Source organism: Nipponia nippon, unplaced genomic scaffold (genome assembly GCF_047370975.1).
Source record: "Nipponia nippon isolate SJK-2023a ecotype South Korea unplaced genomic scaffold, ASM4737097v1 scaffold_3, whole genome shotgun sequence".
In the NCBI taxonomy this organism is placed as follows: Eukaryota; Metazoa; Chordata; class Aves; order Pelecaniformes; family Threskiornithidae; genus Nipponia; species Nipponia nippon.
Window position 1 is genome coordinate 95,622,798 of NW_028262347.1, and position 23,248 is coordinate 95,646,045.

At 39.0% G+C, this 23,248-nt stretch overlaps 1 protein-coding gene across 5 annotated transcripts in view; it reads right to left on the reverse strand.

Moving 5' to 3' along the window:
* Positions 1-11,942: 11,942 nt before the first annotated feature.
* The window catches only part of WAPL (WAPL cohesin release factor), a 72,414-nt gene continuing 61,108 nt past the window's right edge, over positions 11,943-23,248 (reverse strand). For all 5 annotated transcript variants that reach the window (XM_087764478.1, XM_087764479.1, XM_087764477.1 and 2 more), the window contains 9 exons: positions 23,063-23,160; positions 21,352-21,428; positions 19,933-20,108; positions 19,497-19,612; positions 18,627-18,788; positions 17,122-17,329; positions 15,933-16,021; positions 14,774-14,869; positions 11,943-14,393 (listed from right to left, as the gene is read on the reverse strand). In XM_087764478.1, coding sequence (XP_087620604.1) covers positions 14,328-14,393; positions 14,774-14,869; positions 15,933-16,021; positions 17,122-17,329; positions 18,627-18,788; positions 19,497-19,612; positions 19,933-20,108; positions 21,352-21,428; positions 23,063-23,160 — 1,088 coding nt within the window. In that variant the 3' untranslated portion in view covers positions 11,943-14,327. The remainder of the gene's footprint in view (positions 14,394-14,773; positions 14,870-15,932; positions 16,022-17,121; positions 17,330-18,626; positions 18,789-19,496; positions 19,613-19,932; positions 20,109-21,351; positions 21,429-23,062; positions 23,161-23,248) is intronic.

Here is a 23,248-nt window from a genome sequence, read left to right on the forward strand (position 1 = left end):
AGTTAAGAAGTGTGAGTATAACAGTTTTAACTATACTGTTATTTTTATTATTGTTGCAACTCTTTTTGTAGGTAAGTGTTTTTTCTTTTTCTGTAATAATTAGACCTGGACTAATAATGATTCTTAGATCACACTTAAGATTTCAATTATACTAATAATAAATTCTTGGATTTCTGTATATAATGTTTCCTCTTTCTTCATAAACAAGATTTTGAAGGTAAGACGCTTTAAGCCTACTCTACATTGTCGCAGTAGTACTCAACGTGTACTCAGAGTTAGAGATGCAGGATGAAGGTCCTTGCACGTGGAGGAGGTTCCAGACTACAGATCACTTTTCTTGAAGAAGGTACAGCAAAAAAAAAGTTTAAGTAGTAAGAAGAGAATTTAGCAAGATTTAAAAGTTGTCATGGTAATGTACTCCTAAATGTAAATTAGTCTATGAGTTTAGGCAAATGATATTAAGAGCTGCCAACTGTTTAAGGATTTTTTTTTTTGTAAGAAAGATTACAAGTGTTGCAATTATATTTTTTTCATTTACATGTTTTAAAAAGTATACATTTATTATTGGCAGAATAGCAGATTATTTGTTGAATTTAACTTACAACATTTATACATTTCTTTGAAAGAATCTCCATGTTCTTGTAAACCAACTCTTCTTGCCTCCCCCCTCCTATGGATTTATATTTATATCCTGGGCAAACTTGGCACTCCCTGACATGAGAAAGCACGGCTAAAACTCATACGAGCATTTGGCTTTCCCAGCAGGGAGGGGGCAGGAAAGGAATCAAACAGGTTTTTACAAACATTTCTACTAATTGCAGTAACACCTTTAAAATAAAGGTTATAATTAATTAAATACTTGACATTGTGATGAACTTTCACGGGAACAAGGTTTCAGACATGTGGAATCTGTTGCAAATGCTGACTAAAAATACCACTCCTTAATAATTAACACAGAGCTGGACTTACACCAGAGTAGCATACATTTCTGCGAGCTGCTCCTTGAATTTGTGTCACTTCCATATGTAATTAAGTTTAGGGAGTCCTGTTTATAGGCTGACCTTCCTGAGTATGCTAAAGCTCTTATGCTTCCTTGGATGGACTCAGAACAAGCGGCATGTGACAGTGCAGGGGTCGAGCTCAGCATTGCCACTTTGTGGGGATATGAACTGCTGCTCTCAGCATACAGACTGCCCTGAGCCGCGAGACCAGCATTTCATAGGGTGTGTGGAAGCGTGCCCGCAGCTTCGGCTGCCCCCTCACTGATGTCTGTGGCTGGACATCCATCTCACCGCTCCCTCCCTGTCACTCTGAGGAAGCCGCAGGGAGAACAGCGTTAAAGAAAGAGCTGAGCTCCCCTGAAAGGCATGTGTTACGTGCCAAGCAGTGAGCAGCAGAAAGGCTGGGTAAGGAGGTCTCTTGCCAGCCTGGTTTCATGTGACCTGAACAGCTCAAGGGGATACGTATGACAACTGAACTGAAGCCATCTCTAGCCATCAGAAGCTGGAACTCTACCCAGGGTCAAAATGTGAGCAAGATCTGCTGCCATGGCATGTCTGTCTGGCCGTGGTATTTGTTTAGTATTTTTGGAAATGCAGCCTGAGTGTAGCGGATTATTCAGAGGGGACTCAAACTATTTTTTAAAAGAATACAAATTATTTATACAGGGGTTGGTAGGCGTGTGGAGGTTGGAAGAAAGCAGGGAGGTGAAGGGAAATTAGAGCTAGAAGAGAGGCAGGAAGGGGATAAATGGGTATATGGTGAGCTCTGGAAAATACATACCAGAAGTATGGTAGAAATGGGAACAGACCCGTGCTACATCCAAGCAGACGCAAGGAAATCCTTCCGTAGGAAGGGGAGTGCTTTAGCAGTGGCGGGGGGAAATGCTCTCCCTGCCCCACGGGGGAGGCCGGGTCTGGCCAGTCTGCCACCCTAGGATTGCCAGCCAGGGACACGACTCTTTTAAACCCAGCTAATCCTGAAGCACAGTGGTGTCTGGGGCACTGCTGCGTAACTGAGGAATTAGGCTCCAAGTAAAGCTGTTCCTGCTGCATGTACAGACCAGAGAGTGTATGCGCTGCCACACACTAACAGTGCAGTAAGGAGTGAGGGGACTGATGCAAAATTTGAAAGGCAAGACTAATTCTTGCAGACACCAGAGAGACCTGCCACTACTCTCTCATGCATTGCTGTGAATTTTAGTTGCCTGGTATGCAAAGGCTAATGTTAAGTAGCAAAATGTTCAGAGTGAACAGTTCCCAATACTGTGAGGCAGCAAGTTCCACAGTTTAATTCTGTACTGTGTTATAATGTACTTCCTTTTGCTTATTTTAGATTTTGTTACCTGAGAATTGCGCTGGGCTCCCCCTTGTAAGAACGAAGCAGAGCTCTGGGAGAAACAGTCATTTCCTATTTATGTTTTCCACAACATATTTGAGTTTTTTGTTCCCAGTCGTATACCTCCAGTCATTATTTCTTCTTCAAGCTGAAGAATTCTGGGCTATTTAACCTCTTCTCACTATTCCATGTTGCTGGTTATTCAGGGTATAAAGCAAAAGAAACAAAGATAGAGAGGCTGGTTTTTGTATCTGCCTCTGTCTTGCTATCTCCTAAAATCCATGCGGTATTCAAAATGAGGCAACATCATGGATGCATCCTGTGATATGAAGATGGTTCCTGTTTTCTTCTTATATTTGTTTCCTAATAATGCCTAATGTTACAATTGTCTTTCTGCCCTCTGCTGAAATTGAAGAGTCAGACTTTTTTTTTCCTGGTGGCAACAGTTAATTTGTAGTCTAACTTGATGTAAGTATAGAGTTATTTTTCCTCACATGCATTTCATTGGGCTTTCCATCATGTCGTCACTCGTTAGAGCCTCTGCAGCTCTTTGCATTCAGCTTTGTATTTGACTACCACGAATAACCAAATACCCGCAGACTGCCAAACACCTGGAGTCCATCACCCTTCCCACCCACCACACTCCCCTCGTCAAGTCAATCATGAACCCATGCCTCAGTGCAGCACGCAGCACTCAGCCCACGCCCCTTGGTAACTCAGCAGTGTCCTCCTTTCCTGCAGGGATGGGATTGTGATTTCTGCTCAGCTCTTCTCTTTTAAGCCCTTGGATTGAAGGTTGTCAGTCCAACAGAGGACTTTTCTCTCTATGCGTAGCTTACAGTCTCTAGGAAGCTTTAGATACTTGGATTTAAAAAAAAAAAATGTTTAATTTGACAAGTACACCTTATTTTTTTCCACTAGGAGGGCAGTGCAGCACTGGTGTGGATTACTCAGGCTGTGAAATCTCCATCCTTAGAGATTTTCAAGACTGGGCTAGACAAAGCCAGGGCTGACCTGAACTGGCTTCTTCATCCATCTCGCTTTGAGCACAAGTCTGGGCTACATGATTTCCTGAGTTCTTTCAACCAATGCCTGCACAGTTTTATGTTAACTGTGCCATGCCTGTATGCTTACTTATGAGCTCCTTAGGAGTTTTAAGAGCAATCCTTACTTACGATTTCTCTTATTATTACAGCAGCCCCAACATTTAGCCAAGTAACTCATCAGCTGCCTCTGTTTTATTATAGCATGTAATTTCTAGCAATTTCTTTTGGAATGAAGTTAAACTTGCTCGCCTGTGGTTAGTAGGATTATTTCTGAAGCTCTTTTGAAAGCTTGTGGTCACAGTCTTTCCTCTAGTTCCAACTGTAAGTGACATGTTATAAACCACAGCCTTTTGCTGAGTTGCTTTAGGGCTCTTGGTCCACACCAGTTGGGGCTGACAGTCATTGATAACCAGCTCTTTTCATTCCTATACAGTTCATGCTTTGACACTGGCACCTCCTTGACACTTTTCCCTCCACCAAGTTTCCAAGGAGTCTATTTTTAATCAATATGCTCTCTGTCTTCAAATACTTTGCAAATAGTGACAAACAGTAAGAGGCTAGAGCACTGTGTGTCTGCCAGAACACTAGTGGTGATGTCTCTTTAGCAAATCTTGTGTTTAAGTAGAAGTGCTGCAAGGAAGCTAACTAAAACCATCCTACATTCATGCAGGATCTCTTTCATTAAGTTATCTGTGAACTCCAACAGGTGTGGTGGCTTTTCTCATGTTTCATAATCCATGTAACCCTACACAGGATACAATTTAACACCTTATTTTCACTTGCCTTTCGTAAAAATCTCATATTCCCATCCCAAGTGCCACATTATTACCAACAATCTGTATGTTCAGAAGATCTCCTTTGAACACTTCTGCAGCCTGACCAGAGTGCAGTACCTGTTATGCAGTAACATGAGCAGTTCCCACCCAGTGTGACTAGGACAGCATAAACCAGTATGACAGCTTCCGAGTAGCAATGAACTCCTCTGCTTTCCCTGTGCTGCATCCCCCACATAAGGCTCCAAGTGCGTTTACAGAGCTCCTTGCAGAAATAAGGCATTCTAGAGCCAAGTGCGCACACACTTACCTCCTTTGCTCATACATGCATAGCAGGGCAGATCTTGGATCTCCCTCACCACCACAGGGCAGAGCATCACAGAGACAGGACTTCAGACATGCTTCAACAACCCTTCAAGTACTCCGGAGAGCCACAGAAACTCAGCAAGAGAATTCCTTGGGGCTATTGCCAGCTGCCGGGGAGATCAGAGGAGGCAGAGTCACAAAATGCCTCCAACAGTTACTGTATTTCTACAAAGATAAAGGAGTCAGCATGAAACCTGCCAGAGGAATACTTGTTGCTCTTGAGCTCGGGATCTTGAGGAGCTTGTTTTAGCAAGCTGTATTCAAAGCTGGGTCGTGAATGTTCCTGGGCCTCCTGGTTCTCTCCTTAGGAGAGTAAAAAGAGCAAAAAGACCTGTAATCTTCCTTTTGTTCCTTTGCAGTTTGATGCTTATGATGATGGTTATTCTGAAACATTGAGAGCAAGAGATTATGGGTTTCACACCTTTCACAGCATCTCGAACAACTGGAGTTACACTCTAGTAAATACCTATTCTTACAATTGGACATCATGGCTGGTGAGTTCACTTCTGAGTAAACCACCTCCTATTTTCTACTGCTACTGTGTGGTACTCTGCAGACCAGTCAGTGCTGGTCCTTACTGTGATGTGAAAATTCAGGATTGATAACTTCATGTCTGCTTAGTACTTCTGTGGAACTGGCACTGGAAAGCTGGGCCATAAACCAGGTGCCATGAAGCAGCCTGGACCTCAGACTGATGGAAGCAAACCTCAGCATCCTGAAACAGCAGCCATTTTAAAAGTCTTTTCAGTAGATCAGGATGAATTTCCGCCCCCCCCCCCCCCCCCCGAACAGGAAGAGAATAGAATAAAAGTTTCTTCCTGGTGCTGAAGAACAATTGTTGGATACTGCTGCCCAACAAGGACTTTCCTCTTGTAAAATCTTATTTTGGTGGTGATATTGAAAAGAGATGGGGGAAGAGGTAGAACGGATGATGTAAAGAGATTTCTTAGCCGTGTACTACAATGTTCAACTGCATTCAATGAAAGAGAGCAAAGCAGCCTCCAAGGAAAGCACTCGGCAGCCCAGTGCCACTGTGGTTCTGGAGCCCGCCATCACGTTTGCAGATGTTATGCTGTGTACCACCAAACTTAAGGTGGAATACTGACCTTAGCTGTATCTTGCTAAGCTCTCGGTGTTGCAAGCAAGTTGCTTATGGTGCGGTAGTGCATGCAATCTTTGTGGTGGTATGTTTTGCAATAGGCTGGGAGATAACAACCTAATCCTAGATGGCATACAGTACCACTGGAATCTCATTTGGGAAGTGAAAGGTACGCACAGGCTAACCATTAGCCCATTTGGAGCCCCTCAAAGCCCTCAGTGGCATCTTGTTCTTACAAGAAATACTTGACACTGCAGAACAGGAAGTGCTGTGCAACCACATGCCAGGCCCAACGTTGATCCAGCTTCTGATATGTCATAACTTGCACGATGGGTCGTCTTCACTCAGTCAGGCCTCTGTGTCTCTGATTTCATCTCCAGGGAAAGCTTGTTAACTAAGGCTATTCTCTGTCCCCACCATTGGTCACAGATGGGTAACAAGTTTCAGCACTAGCATGCTATCAAATACTGTTTTCTTTCAGTCTGAATCTCTAGAATTATTTAATCCCCAGGACATCAACAATTCCACATGCTCCTGAAATAATCTGACATTTACTGGCGCTGAGGAAACATCACCAACTAAGCCAATGACTAAGGCTGTGCAGAACAATCCTGCTTTTCTGGATATCCTTGTCTTACATATGCCCAAAATCCTGTTTGAAAGGAAGACGGTCTCCACCTAAGAGCACACCTCCTGTTTGGGAAGTCAAGCCACATACTCACAAAGTCTACGTAGAATCTCACATATGTCGTTAGTGAAATCCAGGTTCATAGAACTCCTTCGGGTCTTTCGGTTGTATCATTTCCAACATCTTAGTGCAATGATTTTTTTTGCTAGACCCAGGAAAGAAAGTACATTCCAACGGTGCCACGCGCTCCTCTCGCTGCAATGATGCTAGCAATGGCTCAGCAAATAGGTGGGTTTTGAATTCAGGCCCAGGAAACACACAGTGGGGTTCCGGTATCAGCAAAACCTGGCGTCCAGCAGAAACAGCCTGAGCAGGTACCTTCCCCCACTTCATCTTATGCTTTTCCTTTGTGAACAGCTTGAGCTCCTGGGCCAGAGCCTGAGACGGCCACTTGCAGTGACGTCAGCAAACCCCTATAAACACGCCAGCTTCTTCACATGTATTTGGTGTCATGCCCCTGCTCAGTGGATTTCAAGCACATAGGCTTGGCCACATGGGCCTCCCCAAGCCAACCTCCTCTAGGTCTGACATCATGCTCACACTGACTTAGGACGACTTTTGGTCTTGCTGAGGACTAGGCACGTAGTGAGCATTTGCTGAGTGTTTTTCCCAGAAAAAGGTATATAGACTGAGCTCAGCTTTAAAGAACATCAGCATAATGCAGGACAGACTGAGGTTAACAGCATTAGGCTTTGAATTGAGCATTTTGAAAACTGTCCAGTGAAAATCCTCAGAGAAGGGTAGGATTGTGTAGACAGCTGTGGTTCAGGACCCACTTCATTTGGTCCCAGCTAGCAAAGTTCAAAAAGCAAAGCACATTCCTAGTGATTTTCAGAAGATTTTAAAAAGCTGAAGCTACATTATGTAGGTTAATCAAGCAGCACAAACCAGCTCTCCTGAAAACTTCTGAATGCTAATTGCAAGTGTTGACTAAAATTACAGTTGCGGTATATTTCATCTCTGTATAAACCTTTTAACACTGTACGACAACACTAGGATAGCCATGTATTTATGTCTTATTGTGGGGAACATAAAAATTGATTTAGTACTCAACAGAATGATCTTTTTTTATTTACAGTCTTAGACTGGACGTATAATAGACTAGCAAATCATTCTAGAGTACTGGTTTGTCCCAGCAATTTTAATTGATGTTCTACATAAATGACATTCGAAGTCCTAGATGATACTTGGTTTTGTCTCACATTTGAAATGATACTTGAAGAACCATTATAACCTACACCAAATAAGGAAGGAGGAAATTTTATGATTACCTGGGATAAAATAGCTACAAATTTGTTTTTGCAAAATCCTCAATAAGAACCTCATTGTAATCTAAGGTATCACAAATAAAAAATGTTGTTTTGCAAGATGCAGCTCCATTTTAAAATTGGATGTATGGTGTGCATGAATATACTCAGCATACAAATTCCAATCGGATTTTTCCATTAGGAAGATTAAATTTTTCTTATTAAAAATTTATTGCCAGGTTTTAAAAATAGTTATGGCACAGGAGACTACAAACAATAATTGCATCACTTCTATTTAATTTACAACGCTCCATTTCTGCTGCTAAAGTATAATTTCATTATAGCACTTTAACCTAGACAAACACAATGGCATTTTTAATTTGGATAAGCTAGCTTTGCCTTAAAACTCCTTGTTGAACGAAAACAAAAAAATCAAAATATGAGCCAGCAAAATGACACCAGATGTTACACAGCACATATAACACATTACTAAACTACTTTTTGAGGCTCAGTAACCTGAATATCAACCTTTTGAACCTAGAGTAAAGCTGTGACGCAAAGTGATCTTACTGCAAGTTTTCCTTACAGTTTGTACTTAAATTCCATTCAAACAGAGACTATAAATTAAACAGCAGACCAAAAAACAACATAGGCTGGTTATTTTAAAACTTTTTGCCCCAGAAACACTTTCAAGAGCCACATGTTTGGGACAAGAGGCCAACAACACATCCATGAAAAAAAACCCAAGTACCACAACTTTGGGATCATTCCCAGAGGCAGTTAGGGTGTGTGCGTAGCTCCTGAATGGTCTCATTTGATGCAAAAGCAACTCCTTTCTTTCCTTTCTCATTCAAACTTCTGCAGAAATGCCCTTCACCTTGATTTTCATGCATTAGGTACTGGTAACAGCAGAGAAACAAAATAACTATATAGAGAGATATATGTGCATGTGTGCGTGCACACATACTTACATTCCCACACATTTTTCATCAAGGTTTGCTTTCCACCAAGTAGAATACTGTAATGCAGAAGGAAGCCAAAGAGCAGCAACTGTCACTAGGACATACATCACAGCCACATTCACAAGTCCTTCTCCCATCAAACAGGCTACTTAAATACATTTGCTTTGGTCAATCACTGGCTGGAAAAAAGTAAAATTATTTCTAGTATCTGTGTTTGGTTTTTTAATTTCCTTCAAATTGTAGCCCTGGTTCTCAAGTTTTGGTTTCTATTGATTAAACACCAGTGAATTTGAAGGAGAAAACAATGCAAGGTGAGAACCTGTTGAAGAAGTCTGGTTTGGGTCTTTAAAAGAAATATTTAACCAGGTGATAAATATTCATCCCCACAATTAAACATAAACTCTTTGGTGCACCTTTGACTCCAATCTTTCTCCTGGTAGAACATCCTCTTTTCAGTGTCTTTATTCCTCATTTTCAGTGGTGGCAATACATTTAATCCTCTTAAGAGGGTGAAGTGACAGTTAAAAAGTACAGGGAAAAGAGCAACACACACACACACACAAAACCTATTGCTACTCACTCACCCACCCAACACTGAACTGTTGTTCTAGGACACAATCACAGGGCCAGCTTTCCAAGTGGAACGAAAATCATTTAATCCACTCCACACTCCAAGTTAACACTCTTCTTCCCCTCTTTTAAAAAATGCAGAGACACAATTAACTCTTCTGTTGTAATACAGGAAACTTAAAGAATTCCCACACTAAACAGTAAATCTAAATAAAATTCCTGTTATTCTTCCCTTTATTCCAAAGAGAGTCCTCTTTTCGATATCACCTAATTTTACCCTGCAAACGTTCACCCTACTATTAGTATTTATGCAAAAACGAACCTTCCTCTAAATAACTACGGATCACCTAGCACAGATGAGAATTTTCACTCTACAGAGTGGGCATAAAAGAAAATAAGTACTACTGTCTGAAGAACTTTTTATTATTTAGTAGTCTAGCTTTCCACACATCTCAAGAAATTCTTTGGCCTTTACTCCTCTAAGCTAATGAAATGGAAGTTCAACAGGTCATAGCAAAAGTTGGGGGTTAGGAAACTTAAGAGATACAGTTTGGAAGACAGGAGGTGAAAGATATAAACACGTCTGTCTGTCAAACTCGAGGCAGTTCTCTAGCGTAGTTCACTTTCCTCCCACTGAGGACTGCTTTTTCCCGGGCTCCTGACAACACCCTCTGCATCACCGGAGAGTGCCTGGTGTCACGCACGGACGTATCATAGCAAGCACGGCAACCTGAGGCTGCACCTAGAGCTGCAAATTAAGTTCAATTTTCACAGTTGGAATAAAGATCCTCGTGGCATTAGTAAGTCAATCTACCTTTGGATAAGCACTTCAAGCAGTTGCATTATTTATAACGGCTTCACTTTTATTTACAGTAAGACTATCTGCACCTACTGATGCTGCAAACGTCTTAAGAGATTACAGTCCCTTAGATAGGGGACCTTTAGGGAAGGTAAAAAACAGAATATGTATGAACGGCTTCTGTTCCACTTAGCTAAAATAATCCAGTAGTGTCCTTCACCCAAAGACGAATTAACATATTACACAGAGGAGGAGAAGCAGCAGCATCAAGAATAACATTGGCCTCGTTTTGAAAGCACCTGGCTAGCAGGATTCAGGGCAAATTCCAATCTCATTATCTTCAAGAACCCAATTAACGAGCCATCCTATAAGGACGGGCTTGATGCAGAAGAATGGCAGCTTAAGTCCTCTTTATCTTTTGAACTTAAATACATATTTTTGTTTTCCTTGCCAATTAAAGAAGTAAAGTACAACATTAATGAAAAACAAAACAAAACAAAACAACACAACTTTACTGAAAAAGCCACGTGGGCTTGCCCGGTAATAGCCCCAGCTAACCAAGTACGCTTTGACTTCTGCTTACTCAAAGGAGGAATTACTGATGTCCAGAAAGGAAAAGCGAGAGAGGACAGAATACTCACTAGTCCATCTGACACCAAAAACATCTTTATCAATTCAGTGAGGTACTTGAGCCCAAAAACATGGTTAAAAGCAAGAACCCGTTAGAATATTCTGTTACAGAAAAAGTTAAAAAATGTAACACCCTAAAACTGGTATGGGAATTGCCACTAGCTTCTTGTCCACCCAGCAGCGGCCATGCAGCGATCATTCCGTTCCCTAGCAGAACCGCACTACTCCAGCTGCACGCTTGGCACAGACGCTCGGCTCAGGGGGAAGAACGAAGCTTTTGTACCTTTGTGATCACTGGCCAATCTTCTGCTCGGAGAGACTCGATCTGCTGACAGCACAAAACCAGCTCCCGCGAGCCAGCTTGAGAAATCATCTGCAGCACTACCACCTGCTTTTACATTAAGCTTCCGATAACTCAGTGCTGTACAGATCATGCCAGATCACTTCGTTATTATGCAAATCATGCATTTTAAAACAGTCTGAAAAGTGAAATAATCCATGTGAAAGGCTATGACTCCCAAATCTTCCATAGAAGCTTCACAATTGCCCTGTTAATCTGAAAATGCTGATGTCACCTCAAAGCATCCACACATAATGCTTCCATTACGTATCTACCAACAAAATAACCAAGATGAAATACTTTTACCAGATGTTATAACTTTTTTTGAAAAACATTTGCTTAAATAAAGCTGTATTTGCCTCCTGCAGTGCCACGTACTAATACTGCTCCGTATTTCAAACTCCAGTAACATCCCTTTACAGCACAGAAATAAAGTTACATTATGCTGATGCTTGTTCAAGTGGCAAGAGATGACACATCACGTTCAATTCGCTTTACAGCTCATGAATTATTGCATATTGTACCTGTATCTAGTTGTATCAATTAAGAAAAAAAAAAAATCCATGGGAGAAAATCCATCCTGAAATTCATTCAATAAAGAAACAGAGCAATTCTCATGGTAATTTTTTCATTTTTCACTGAAGAAAGAAGCCGTTAATATCCCCCGTGATGTGAAAAGTATCACTATAACAAGAACTGCCCCATTTCCCCTATGCTTTAGCATATTTTTGTTATTGTAACTACAGCTCTTCAGAGTTGTTACATGCCCCTTGAGCTGAACGATCAATAGCAGCTTGCGTGGAGAACTCCAAAATGCGTCAAGAGACTGAGCGCATCATCTCCAGAAGATTTCAAGCCTTAGTTGGTTTGACTGACCACAGCCTCAGGTCCAGGCACTGAATTCTGTTGTCCCAACACGCCAGCGAAAAATGGAGCGCTACCTTCAGGATGCTCCTCTATTTTTTTTTTTCCCCCTCCTCTTTTTTTTTTTTTTTTTTTTTCTTCCTTTTAACAATTTACCTGACACTGCCTTCTTTCTGCAATCACTCAGAGGAGTGTTTTATTACATGTTAAAAGACAAGATATGTATTGAAAGTAGCAATTTTATTTGAGTTAAAATTATTTACAAAAACCCAAAGACATACTTCATGAAACTGGTACAAACTATTTTTCCTGCCGTTGGCTTTTGCTCCAAAGATCACAGCTGAGAAATACTGTATAAAATAAAAATAGGATTGGATTCAGAAAAGTACTCTACTGTTCTAATTTCCAATTGAGAGTATTTACACAAATATTTACAATGGAAAAAAAGTTACTTTAAAACTTTAATTTGCAAGTTGGCCTCAAGTACCCTTTAATGCAGAGTTATTTGAGGGTCTAACACACAAAAATGCACTGCAGTTCACAGGGTGATTTCTCCCCCCACCCTCAAAAAAAAAAGAAAATCTGCATTTGTCAGTGCTTGACAATTAGTTACATTTTAAAAAAAACTGTTAAACACTGAGGTAAATCAATTCCCAAACAATTACCAGTGTAACAAAGAAAGGTAGTTGTCCCTGCTTTCCCCCATCATCACGTCTGTATTTTATTTTCTCTTGCCATCTCTCCACAGAAAACTATCCAATCAATTTGAAATCCCATTATAAGTGAAAATCTCAAAAATCAGAAAACTAGATGGGCAAAACATTCAATTATTTCCTCCTGATGTAGATCATTTACAGACAGCTTCTCTCTCGCTCTCAATACTGAGGTTTTTTCTTCAACAAAGGGGAACACAACCTCAAAAACTTTTCTAAGTTACACTGATACACTAAGTTTTAGAAGGTGATGAGAGAAAACGCAAAAAAGTATGACCAACATAGGATTTTTGCCGCTAATCAGTTACTTCCTTACAGAATTCCCAACAATCTGCATTATCAAAAATAGGAAGACATAGAAGGCAGCCACTGTATGTAAAAAATTTACAGCTGGCACTGATACAAAAGCACGAGTTCTTAACTTTATACATGGAGATAACACAAGATCTAAAAGCAGGTTAGATTTCCTGTTATTTCCCCCTCATTATACATAGAACTAATATTTTTATGGCTTCAAGTTTTACAAATTCAATGGAATAACATGATGTAACTACCTATACAGGTATTTAAAAATGTCGATGAAGCAGATCTCAGAACAGTCTGCAAATATTCAAGACCAGTTTAATAAAAATAATTACCAATTCTGTTGGTCTGAAGAATGAGTGCAAGAAAAAAATTGTTAAAAAAAGTCATGTCTTTTCTGGGATTCTTTGTTCCACTTAAGTCTTCAAACACAATGCTTTGCTGTGAACTAGACCTCAGACTGAACAAAATCTTAGCTATATCAGCAATTTAAGGCTTTGTGTTGTATGCATTTAAACTTTGTCATACTACAGAAGAATGAAATAGAAAGATTATGTCAGCTGGAAACATTAATCCCATTGGTGTTTTAGCTTCTTTAAAATTCTGTCCCCTAAAACATCCAAATTCTTTGTATTGAGCATTACAAAATACATCTTGAGTGCTTCCTTGAAACAAATTAAAACAGCATTTCAAAGTTTTTGCTTATTAGAAGTGTAAACTACCCTGGGATTGAATTTTTTTTTTTTTTCTTTTTTCTTTTTTTTAAACAGGGCACAACTTTTTACAGTTACTATTTCTTTTGTGGATAACATACCCTCAAATGGCTTTGTGTGTTTATGGGTTTGCATGCTTCTTGGAACTACAAAGTGTTATGGTCTATCAGCTTACAGTACATGGGCCATGACAGTTTTAGAACTGAGAAATAGTTCAACAACCTAATTTCGATCAAAACAGTATAAAAAATAAACTATCCAATCCTCACCTCTTTGGATTCCAACAAATTTTAAATATAGACAGTAGTTAAAATCACAAAAGTATTTAAAAATTTATATTTTATGATTTTGGAATAATCTAGTAATAAAAAAGCAAGAGCAAATTAAACTCAAATAGGAGCGGTGCTGCTGTCCAGAACTTCTTTATTAGAACATTTGTTTGATACCTCAGTAGCTAAGCTGCCTTTGCACCTGGCTGGCATGAAACAGTGGCTCAACAGTAAACAGCAGTTGCACTATCAGCAGCAAGTTTTTCCCCTTGAAACTTGTCACGAACAAAGCAAGAAAAAAAGATAGGGAGGGTAAACCCTGCCAAAAAATATTTAAATACTGCACTGCATCATAAACAGCATGGTTTCTTTATTTATTTTCCTCAGAACCTTTTTTCCCCTCATTTTTGATAGTTGCAGATTGATGTAGTAACTGTCTTTTAGAAAATGCTGAATGCATGGTTAAGAGACCAGGTAGCCTTAAAAATCCGAACACGAATGACACAGATGAATGCTCTTGGTATATCCTTCAAGGACTTCTTTCATGACTTCTTCTTTTGTCTAAGGGTAGCTCCAGCATTAGAGTGCCTGCAGCGGAAGTTAAGTATCTAGCAGTGTTCCAAGTATTCAATCACCCTAGAGATAGATTTCTGGCCTGTTGTTCCAACAGCACACTGGAAAATGTAATAGAAAACAGAAGTAACAAACAAGCATTTGTAATACCGCTTTAAAATGTTTGAGAGCTATGCTCATTTCACAATTTTAGTATTCAGAATTACATATCAGTAAAAGCAATTAGGTTCAGGCAGAGGACTGAAAAATGTTTTCCTGACCAGTCACAATCAAATGGACTGAAAGTAGCTTCGTTCCATTTACTACCAAAATAATGACAGACAAATGGGTTGTCCGTACTTAAAACCAGAAAATCATCCCATGCTTGTCTAAAGGCACAAACTGAAAAATGCTAAATGCCTCTAAAAACGTATGGACTATTAACAGAAAACACAATTACAAAAATATCTACATACATTGGTTTAAAATATATATTACTTACAGTAAGATTCATAAAACTGAGAAATTTTTTGAGCATTTCAGTCATTATCGAGAAGTCCCCTTCAGGTAAGTACTCCCTCACAGTAGTCACATTGATCTAAGAAATAAAACAATCTCGTTTAATTTCGGAAATATTTTTCCAACACACAGCTATATTACTCTGCATGCAAGATGTAATAAGACAAGTATTTTCATAGCATTATTAAGACGGCTTTTGCCGTCATCTCTCTGATTTAAGTCTCCTTTAAGCAATACTCTCATGTTTCTGGTGTTTATATTTCCAGGAAACAATTTTTTTTTTTTTTTTAGGGGGGTGGGGTTCATTAAAGATCATTACCACCATCAGACCTCCCCAGGACCTACAGGATTATCAAGAATGAAAAACCCCAGCAAGATTACTGTCCTGACATGGAGAGAATTTCCCTTTAATTCTCAACCTTTAACAATTATATTGAACTTATTGTCAGTATCACTCCAAACACTAAAACTGTATGGGAGCTAATCAGTCAAAAGGTACCGAACAGCATGTTAAAGACCATTTCTGCCATCGTGGTAAATTTAGACAAGCCTGAAGGCACGTCTGAACCTCATTTTCATTTGAGCGTATATTTGCAGGAGAGTTTATGAAGTTCTCAGCCATTAGAGTTCCATATTTTTAAGTTTCAACTTCAGCTTTCTATTATGTATTTCCAATCCGAGGCAATCATCTTCAACTAATATGGATATACACGATTTAATGTAATTTCCACGGAGGAAAAAATAAAGCAGACCGATAAAAAAGAATAAACAAGTTTGATGTTAACTTGCTTATCGAAACTACTGAAAAATAAAGCAAGCTTTTATAATTAGAGAGCAGGCGAGCCGATTTTCCTTTGCCTTTCCGAAGTAAGTTCATTTGCTGGCTAAGACTAACAGCGAAGGGGACAGAGTTAAATACTCAATTCCCATTGTTTTTTATAAACGTACTGATGTTCAGAAAATTTGTTTTGGATGGAATACTTCTGGCAACTTTTCACAAAACTATATACATCAGTGTAGCTTCATCAATGTACTAGCTCACATCAAACCCTAATTTACTAAACGCATTTCAATACTGCAAATTATTAATTCACAAACAATTGTATTGGACTTAAGAGCGAATTATTGACTTATTCGCTTACTGGACTCTCTTGGCAGAGACAGCCTAGAAGCAATGCTGTGTACGAGGCCACAATGCAGTCTTCCATGTGCTTCCCAGCATGCTGAAGAGCTGTAAAGAGAGACAACCGAGTGTACTGTATTCTCTAAGCAGCTGGTATCTTTTACTGCTTCAAATACAATCTTTCATTATCACTTTTCAGAATTCTTTTTTCTCTCAAACAAAATGAGCTTTTGCACTGAGACTTCAGAGGCAAGAATCAGACAGACTCCATACTTACTAACTCAGCAGCACATTCCTGAACAGAGAAACAGTGTCCATTTGCTTTCAACTCATTACGTTGTATAGTATTTTATTAATTGCCATTTTTGCCACTTTTTGCTAGTGACTCAGCATTTTTGGGCAAACCACAAATAGCTGCACACACCAGTTGACGGAGCTACAAAAAGGATGAATGGTATAAAGCAAGGTTGGAGAAAATAATATACCGCACCTACTATTAGAAGATTAAAACACTATTAGACGATCAAACAAGAAGGACTGATGTTTCAAAAACCTGATACATTTTCCTTAGACAAACTACATAACTCAGCTTAGAGTTACTCAAATTCTTGGAAAAAACTACCAAAGGTGCAGTGCATCAAGGCATTACACAGGTACCCGAGATACCACTGATGGAGTGAGAAGAACTCGGACACAAAGGAGATGGCGACAGAAGCAGCATACATACAAATAGGGAGGGGAGGAAAAAAACCTAAAAGCAGCATGAAACAAGACTGATTCCTGATACCCTGGAAAACAAAATTAAGGCAGGTAACTTTCAAGGTCTGTTTCAGAAGAACAAGATAAAGGCCAAAAAGCCATCCCTTCCAGAATATTTCTTACACAGAATGTCCCTAACAAGGTTTCATTTTGGTTTTGTTGTTGTTGGTTTTTTTTTTGTTTGGTGTTTGTGTTTTTTAAGAAGGAACTGATAGAAGGTACTATTAAGATAGATATTAAAATAGAAAGTACCACAACTTCTTCCACTTCTCATGCTTCAGCTCTGACTGCTCCTACTTATGATCTGTAACAGTTTCACCTGGGGGGTACGCTGAGGAAATCTCAGCCCAGGAGACTGCACATAGATAGGAAGCAGAGGACAAGGTGCGAATTTATGAAACCACAGAGCTCTTTGCCTTTTCTGAGCTCATCACAACCAGACAATGTACCTTTATTAAGATCAAGTTCTTCATCATCTTCTTCCTTCTTATCTTTCTCTTCAGTGCTATCTGGCTTTTCTGTGGAGACCCACTGTATCTCCCCGCTTGTCTCTTGCCATTCCCCACTCTTATCATGCTGAGCAGTAGGAGCTTCTTTAATCAATTCGTCTGTCTGGCTCTCGGCCAGCTGTGCCGCTCGCTCACGCTCAAGAAATAGCTAATGGGGAAAATTTCAGGAGAATTTCTGTTATAAATCAAACCCTAAACACATTGAATTAATACTTGAAAGTTTATTTCCCCTTCACAATTCACCCCTTAATACAGTTAGTCTTCAATACTTTTCTTAACAATAGCCTTTTCTTCTTCAAAGGAAAATATAATTTACCCCAACACTAACGCTGTGCTCTACAGAGAAGGCCTCCCTCCCTCCCTCCCCAGTGTTGAACCAGTTGGCAGGCTCCTCTTGGGCACTGTAAATGGTTAATTGTTTTCTTTGAGTCGCAGCTTGAGGACCAGAAGTTGCCATATTTTCCTGTCCGTTTTTATTCTCTACCAATCCTGATTTTCATTTCACGCTAGCTGTCCCCTCTTTGCTCTCTTAGCTTTTCCCTTGGTACGCAAAAAGCAAAAATTTGAGAGAGTAATTTAAAATGACTTATCAAGGATGTGACTGAACCAGCAATCTCATACTGTGCACTTATACCTTGCAAATTGCTTCCCAAACCATACAACCACCAGTTTTAAATACTGCTTTGCAGAGCTGTATATTAAGATATTTAATATTATTATTTTTAGTGTTGATTTTTTTGGTCTGCTGCTGGACAGTTATTTCACATAGGTAAATAGAAGAACTGCTATAAGCGTCCATAAAATTATCACCATTGAAATAAAAAGGCTGTAATATCCTTTCAATTCTTTTATTTTCGTTTGCATGGTGGAACTCATTCACCAAAATTATTGGTGGATTTCTTTTTTTTAACAAGTTAGACAATACCACATTTAAGAATGCCGTTTCACATCCATAATCATTACATCCACATTTTATTGCTCTTCTAAAGCATGATACTTAGGTTGTTTTTTTTTTTAATTTAAAGTTGCAAACTCCCAAAAAGATAGCACTTAAAAAAATAATCTATAGAAGCAAAGTATGTAAGACGAGCAGCTTACAATTTTTACAGCTGGTTTAAAACAATACTAGAAGTAAACCGTTTAGGAACAGGAAAACTAGAAATAAACTGTATAGGAACAAGAAAGCTTTATGGAGCATGAGAGCAGCCTTTGGATGTCTGTAATAATGATACCACTGTCTTTTACCAGGAAAGCTGTTTCTGTAATGGACAGTACTGAAAAAGTCAAAGTTGTGAGCAGCACCCCTCTTCCCCCGCTACGCTCTATTACTCAAAATAGTAAACAGAAAAAAATTCTGACAAATGTTCATTGCTGAGTTCTCCCTTCCCCCTTAACAGTCCGGTAATGAGAAATGGTGACTATTACAGGAAAAACACATTTCTTACCTGCACTAAAGCCTGAACAGCATCAATCTGTCCAGTTATCTTTAGGCTGTCATCTCCTTCTCCCGTACAGAATGAGTCAAAAGAACATGACGTTTCCATATTGACAAGGCAGTGCCTATTCCGAGCACTGTATTCTACTAGATTGATCAACAGACCCAATCCCTGCAAGAATTGGAGAGTCGAGGAGTTACACACATTTAAAAAAGGACAGTTTAGCAAAAAACATCTATGCAGATAAATGGCTCCTTTAGGCCTTATCTTTCTGAGGACACAGGACTTACTAACGCACCTTTATGAAACGGTTTGATAGACAGGGGGATCAAGATTTAAAGAAATACGAGGCAAAACTGAGATCTTCGAATACTAGAACTTGTATGCAGGAATCTGTTTTTCCAATTCTGAACATGAATAGATTTTTTAAATGAGATTTCATTTATAGACTAGGGATTCAGGTGTCCAGTGTTCAGCTTATATTCTTAAAAGACTCTTCACGTACACTATTTCACTGTTGCTATTTAGGCCACACAGACTCATTTTACAGAAGCTGAGGTAAATTTGACAAAGCCTTTACCTCAAAGAGTAACATCCACCGTATTTCTGAAGTTGAAAAGACATTTGAAAACCAGATAATTCATTTAGCTAAATCTCTTTGTTCATCTCGCAGTGCGCTTCTTCCCACCAAACGCAGGGAACATGGTTAGAGCTCAAAACCACCAAATCCTTACAGAAATCTTCTTTAAGTACCTCACTAAGTATACATACGGTCAATGAAAACTGTAGAGGCTGCTCCTTAATTTGGAGCCCAAGTAGTTAAACGCACAAGTAGGGGGCAAATCATTTTATGTTAATGTAACAAATACAACAGCTTACCAGCACCCGAATATCAAATCTCTGTTCTTGAGGTAGGAACTTTGGAACCTGAAGCACACAATTCATAGCTGTGCCTATCAGACCATCTTGTTCACCTGTTTTTGTACTACCCCATTCTGTAAAGAAAAAGAGTTGAGAGGCTCAATTTTGAAAATACTCATTTTCATAATCGTAAGCAGATTGATAAAAACCTTTTGGCCCTAAAGACAAATGGGACTCTCTTAGCCAAAGCATGCATCTTAACACTTAATACTTGCAATTGCTCATTCAATTTGCAAAGACAAATTACTGATTACTGTAAAGCAAGCATCTACCATACATAATTGCTTTATTGCATTGTACATTGAAAAATCATTATCAGAATAAGAAAAGGGGTTTACAGTCATGTTTTATTTGATGCTTTAACACAGAACATGCAAAATTTTGTTTGTTTTACCGTTATCATTTGTGAGGTTGAGCAAGACACCAATGATGGCCCTCATACAGTCTTCCACTGCTTTACCCACATGGTTAGTTACATTCTGGTGAGGCAGAGGCTTATTGTCTGGTAAACAGATACTGTCTTCAGCACGATTATATCGCTGGATTAACTCCTCACAATGCTGCAGTGCTCTGCAGGGAGAAGATGCAGAACAAAATTACCTCCACAACATACAGGACATTCCACCTTTACACTCGTTTCACCAGGAAAAATGCTCAAATACAGAGCTTATGCAGAATTTTGCTGCTGCCCAGTCTGTAGGGAGAGATAATACACTTATCACCTATAAAATCTTTTATAAGCTCAACTGAAATTGTGAAAACAAAAACCAGGAAAGCTTTGTGGCTTAGAGCTTTATCAGCTCGAGATTTCAAGAGCAAAAGTTAATTTTTCTTTCCAACTTCATCACGTGGTCTTACGAACAATATCTCCTCTCCCTACAAACCCAGCCTCTCATATCCTCTGACCATCAAGGCACAACATTATTCTGACAGTGTTATCTAAATCTTCTCTTGTTCTGTCCTCAGAGCTACTTCCACTCTGTAAGAAATAAATAAACAACACGTGACTTCCTAGCAGTAAAATCTTAATCTCGTAACATTACTGGACCACAGGCATTATTCTACTGCGTGACATTAGTTTGATGTTAAAACTGACAACACTGATTTCAATTACAAACAAAACTCAAAATGTCACAAATATATATTGGTCTAAATAGCACAGTAAACTGTGGCTTTTTTTTTTTTTTTTTTTGAAATTTAAAGAAACACTCAAAATATCTAACCTACAACCATGAAATTACATTTCCAATGAGGTCTGCAGAGTCAAATTTTCAGCTTAATTTGTTCTCTTATGAAGAGCAGTACAAGAGGGATGCAATCTCTGCCAGTCAACTGAGACCTCACCCAGATTGATAAATGGGTTAGAGGTGTTTGTACGAGCATCTTTGCCAGGGACAACAGCAAAGAACAGAATTTCACTATTCTAATTCTTAGTTGCACTGTCAATTCTGTTATGCTCCATTTCAGTAGACACTTAAGCATAATGAAAACACAATAAATAGCTGAAGCTTCCCAACTGCCCTCTTCTGTCTTCATATTAACTTGGTACAGAAGGAACTGAATCCACAGTTTGCAGCTTCTAGAGAACCAACAACAGCAGCACGACATATTGGTAGTACTCAGGTAGTTACCCACACCCTCACCTAAATTAACTTTAGCATCACTTAATGAAAAGCAACAGTGGAAAGCATGTATCTTTCTGCCCCCCCTTCCCCCCCCCCCAATCTTCTGCTTTGTTTTTATTTATTTTTATTTATATTTTTTTTGCCCTATTATGTGCAGTGCCCTGTAAAAATGTCTTGTTACAACTTACTTAGCTGAGGAAACTATGAGTTGCGAGTCTTTGTATGCTATCAGATAGCTCTGATTTTCTGGATTATGCACAGTTACCTAAAAAGAGAAAGTAATATTAAAAATGGGACTTTTTTTCCTTGAAAGAGAAGCATTCCCTTCCACTGCCACCCCACCTTATTCAGTTCCACATTTCTTGGTCATTATCCAGTGTAAACTCTCACTTATCATTGTCCAATATTTCCTTCGAGTTTTGACCTTGTAATTAATCACACAAAATTGTAGCACTGAAGATAAAACCATCTTCCCTGATACAGTAAGTACAGAAACCGTGTGGCAGAATGTTCTGCCACAGAACCCTGAATCTATATCCTGGGACTACAGTGTCCCAAGTGTGTATGTATATATGTGTATGTAAATGTTATATATAAAGAAATAACACAGAATACAATTATACAGGTTATGTTATTTTTAGGACTTGACATCACCTCCACTTCTGAAAGCTTATTATGCATCCAACCATAAAAATCAAGTTTTTCCTTGATTCCCTTGACTGAAATTCAGAATCAATTTTCAGAAACAGTAAAAGTTCTTCTCTTAAACGTGTGTGATTTGGTGTGTTGATTTTTGTCATCTCTCCTACGTTCCTAAGGATCTTACTACATCACAAATCACCCTTAAGTTCAAATTTGCATATTCTACCACTAAACAAGGCCCTTCCACTGTTGCTTGGCAATTCCATCTGTCTAACGGAAAAGCAGAAATCGAATTTGAAAATTTTTCTCTCACTGTTCAGAAGACAGGTAAAGAGCTAGGTGTCATTTATTTTTAAGTAGGCACCCTTGAAATAGTACTTCAGCAATTGTTCATCCTTCTCAGTTTTTAGCTTGCTTTTAGGCAGTCTTGAGTCTGTCCTGTTTTAGTGCAGGAAACAAGTTACTGCTGTAGCTATCTGCCTTCTGACTTGGGTTTAAGGTGTTCATTAACATTCATTGACCTGTACTCTGAACCCAAACGTCGCTTTCTGATGCGTGGAGATGTACTGCTAAAACATCACAACACTCTTCTGCTTGCTTACCCAATCACAATACAAGAAGAGTAACACTAGTAACAAATATGAAACTCAACAAAACAAGGCATTGTAGAGAAGCATATGCTCACAATTCTTGTCAATTAAGCTCTACAGAAGTACCACGTGTTTTAATTCCGTTCAAAGTTGTCATAAAAATATTTACCATCTCAATATACACACTCAACTGATCACAGGACTAGTTTGACTTTCAGGGAAGTTCTCTCTTTCAGTGCTTAGCCAGCTGACGTTTGAAAGTAGCAATTCTTAAAATATACATCGATTTATTGCTTCTAAGAAAACACTGCTTCTGTAATGACGCGTTATTACTAGACACACACTAGAGAGTCAAACTCGTGCCTCGAAAACAACATCTATAAACAGAAGCTTTTTGTAGGAACTTAAGGAAAAGCATCATGCTACATTCAGTTCTTCTTACCAAAAATAAACTTGCAATGTTGTACATACATACAGAACGTAAAAGACATTTTCAAACAAATGTTCCAGGAACACTGATAAACATCAGAAAGTCAGTATCTTCTATAAAAAGTAATCAACATTATAGTGTTCTTATGTAACTATATATTGAAAAAAATGGAACATTGAAAAGGTCTGGTTGAGAAAAAGCCGTTTTCAGAAATGCAGTGCATCTGCTCATACTCACACTTTCTAAGACCCGTAAACATCTTTCTGCACCCCATAACGAAGCAACCAATTTCTCTTCATTTTCATCACTGCTTAGGTGATCCACACATTCTTTAACTAAACAACAAAAAGAAGTTGTTTTCCATTATCAGTAAGAGGTCTTCAAAAGCCAAGTGTACAAACTAACTAGCTACTCAGAGAGTTG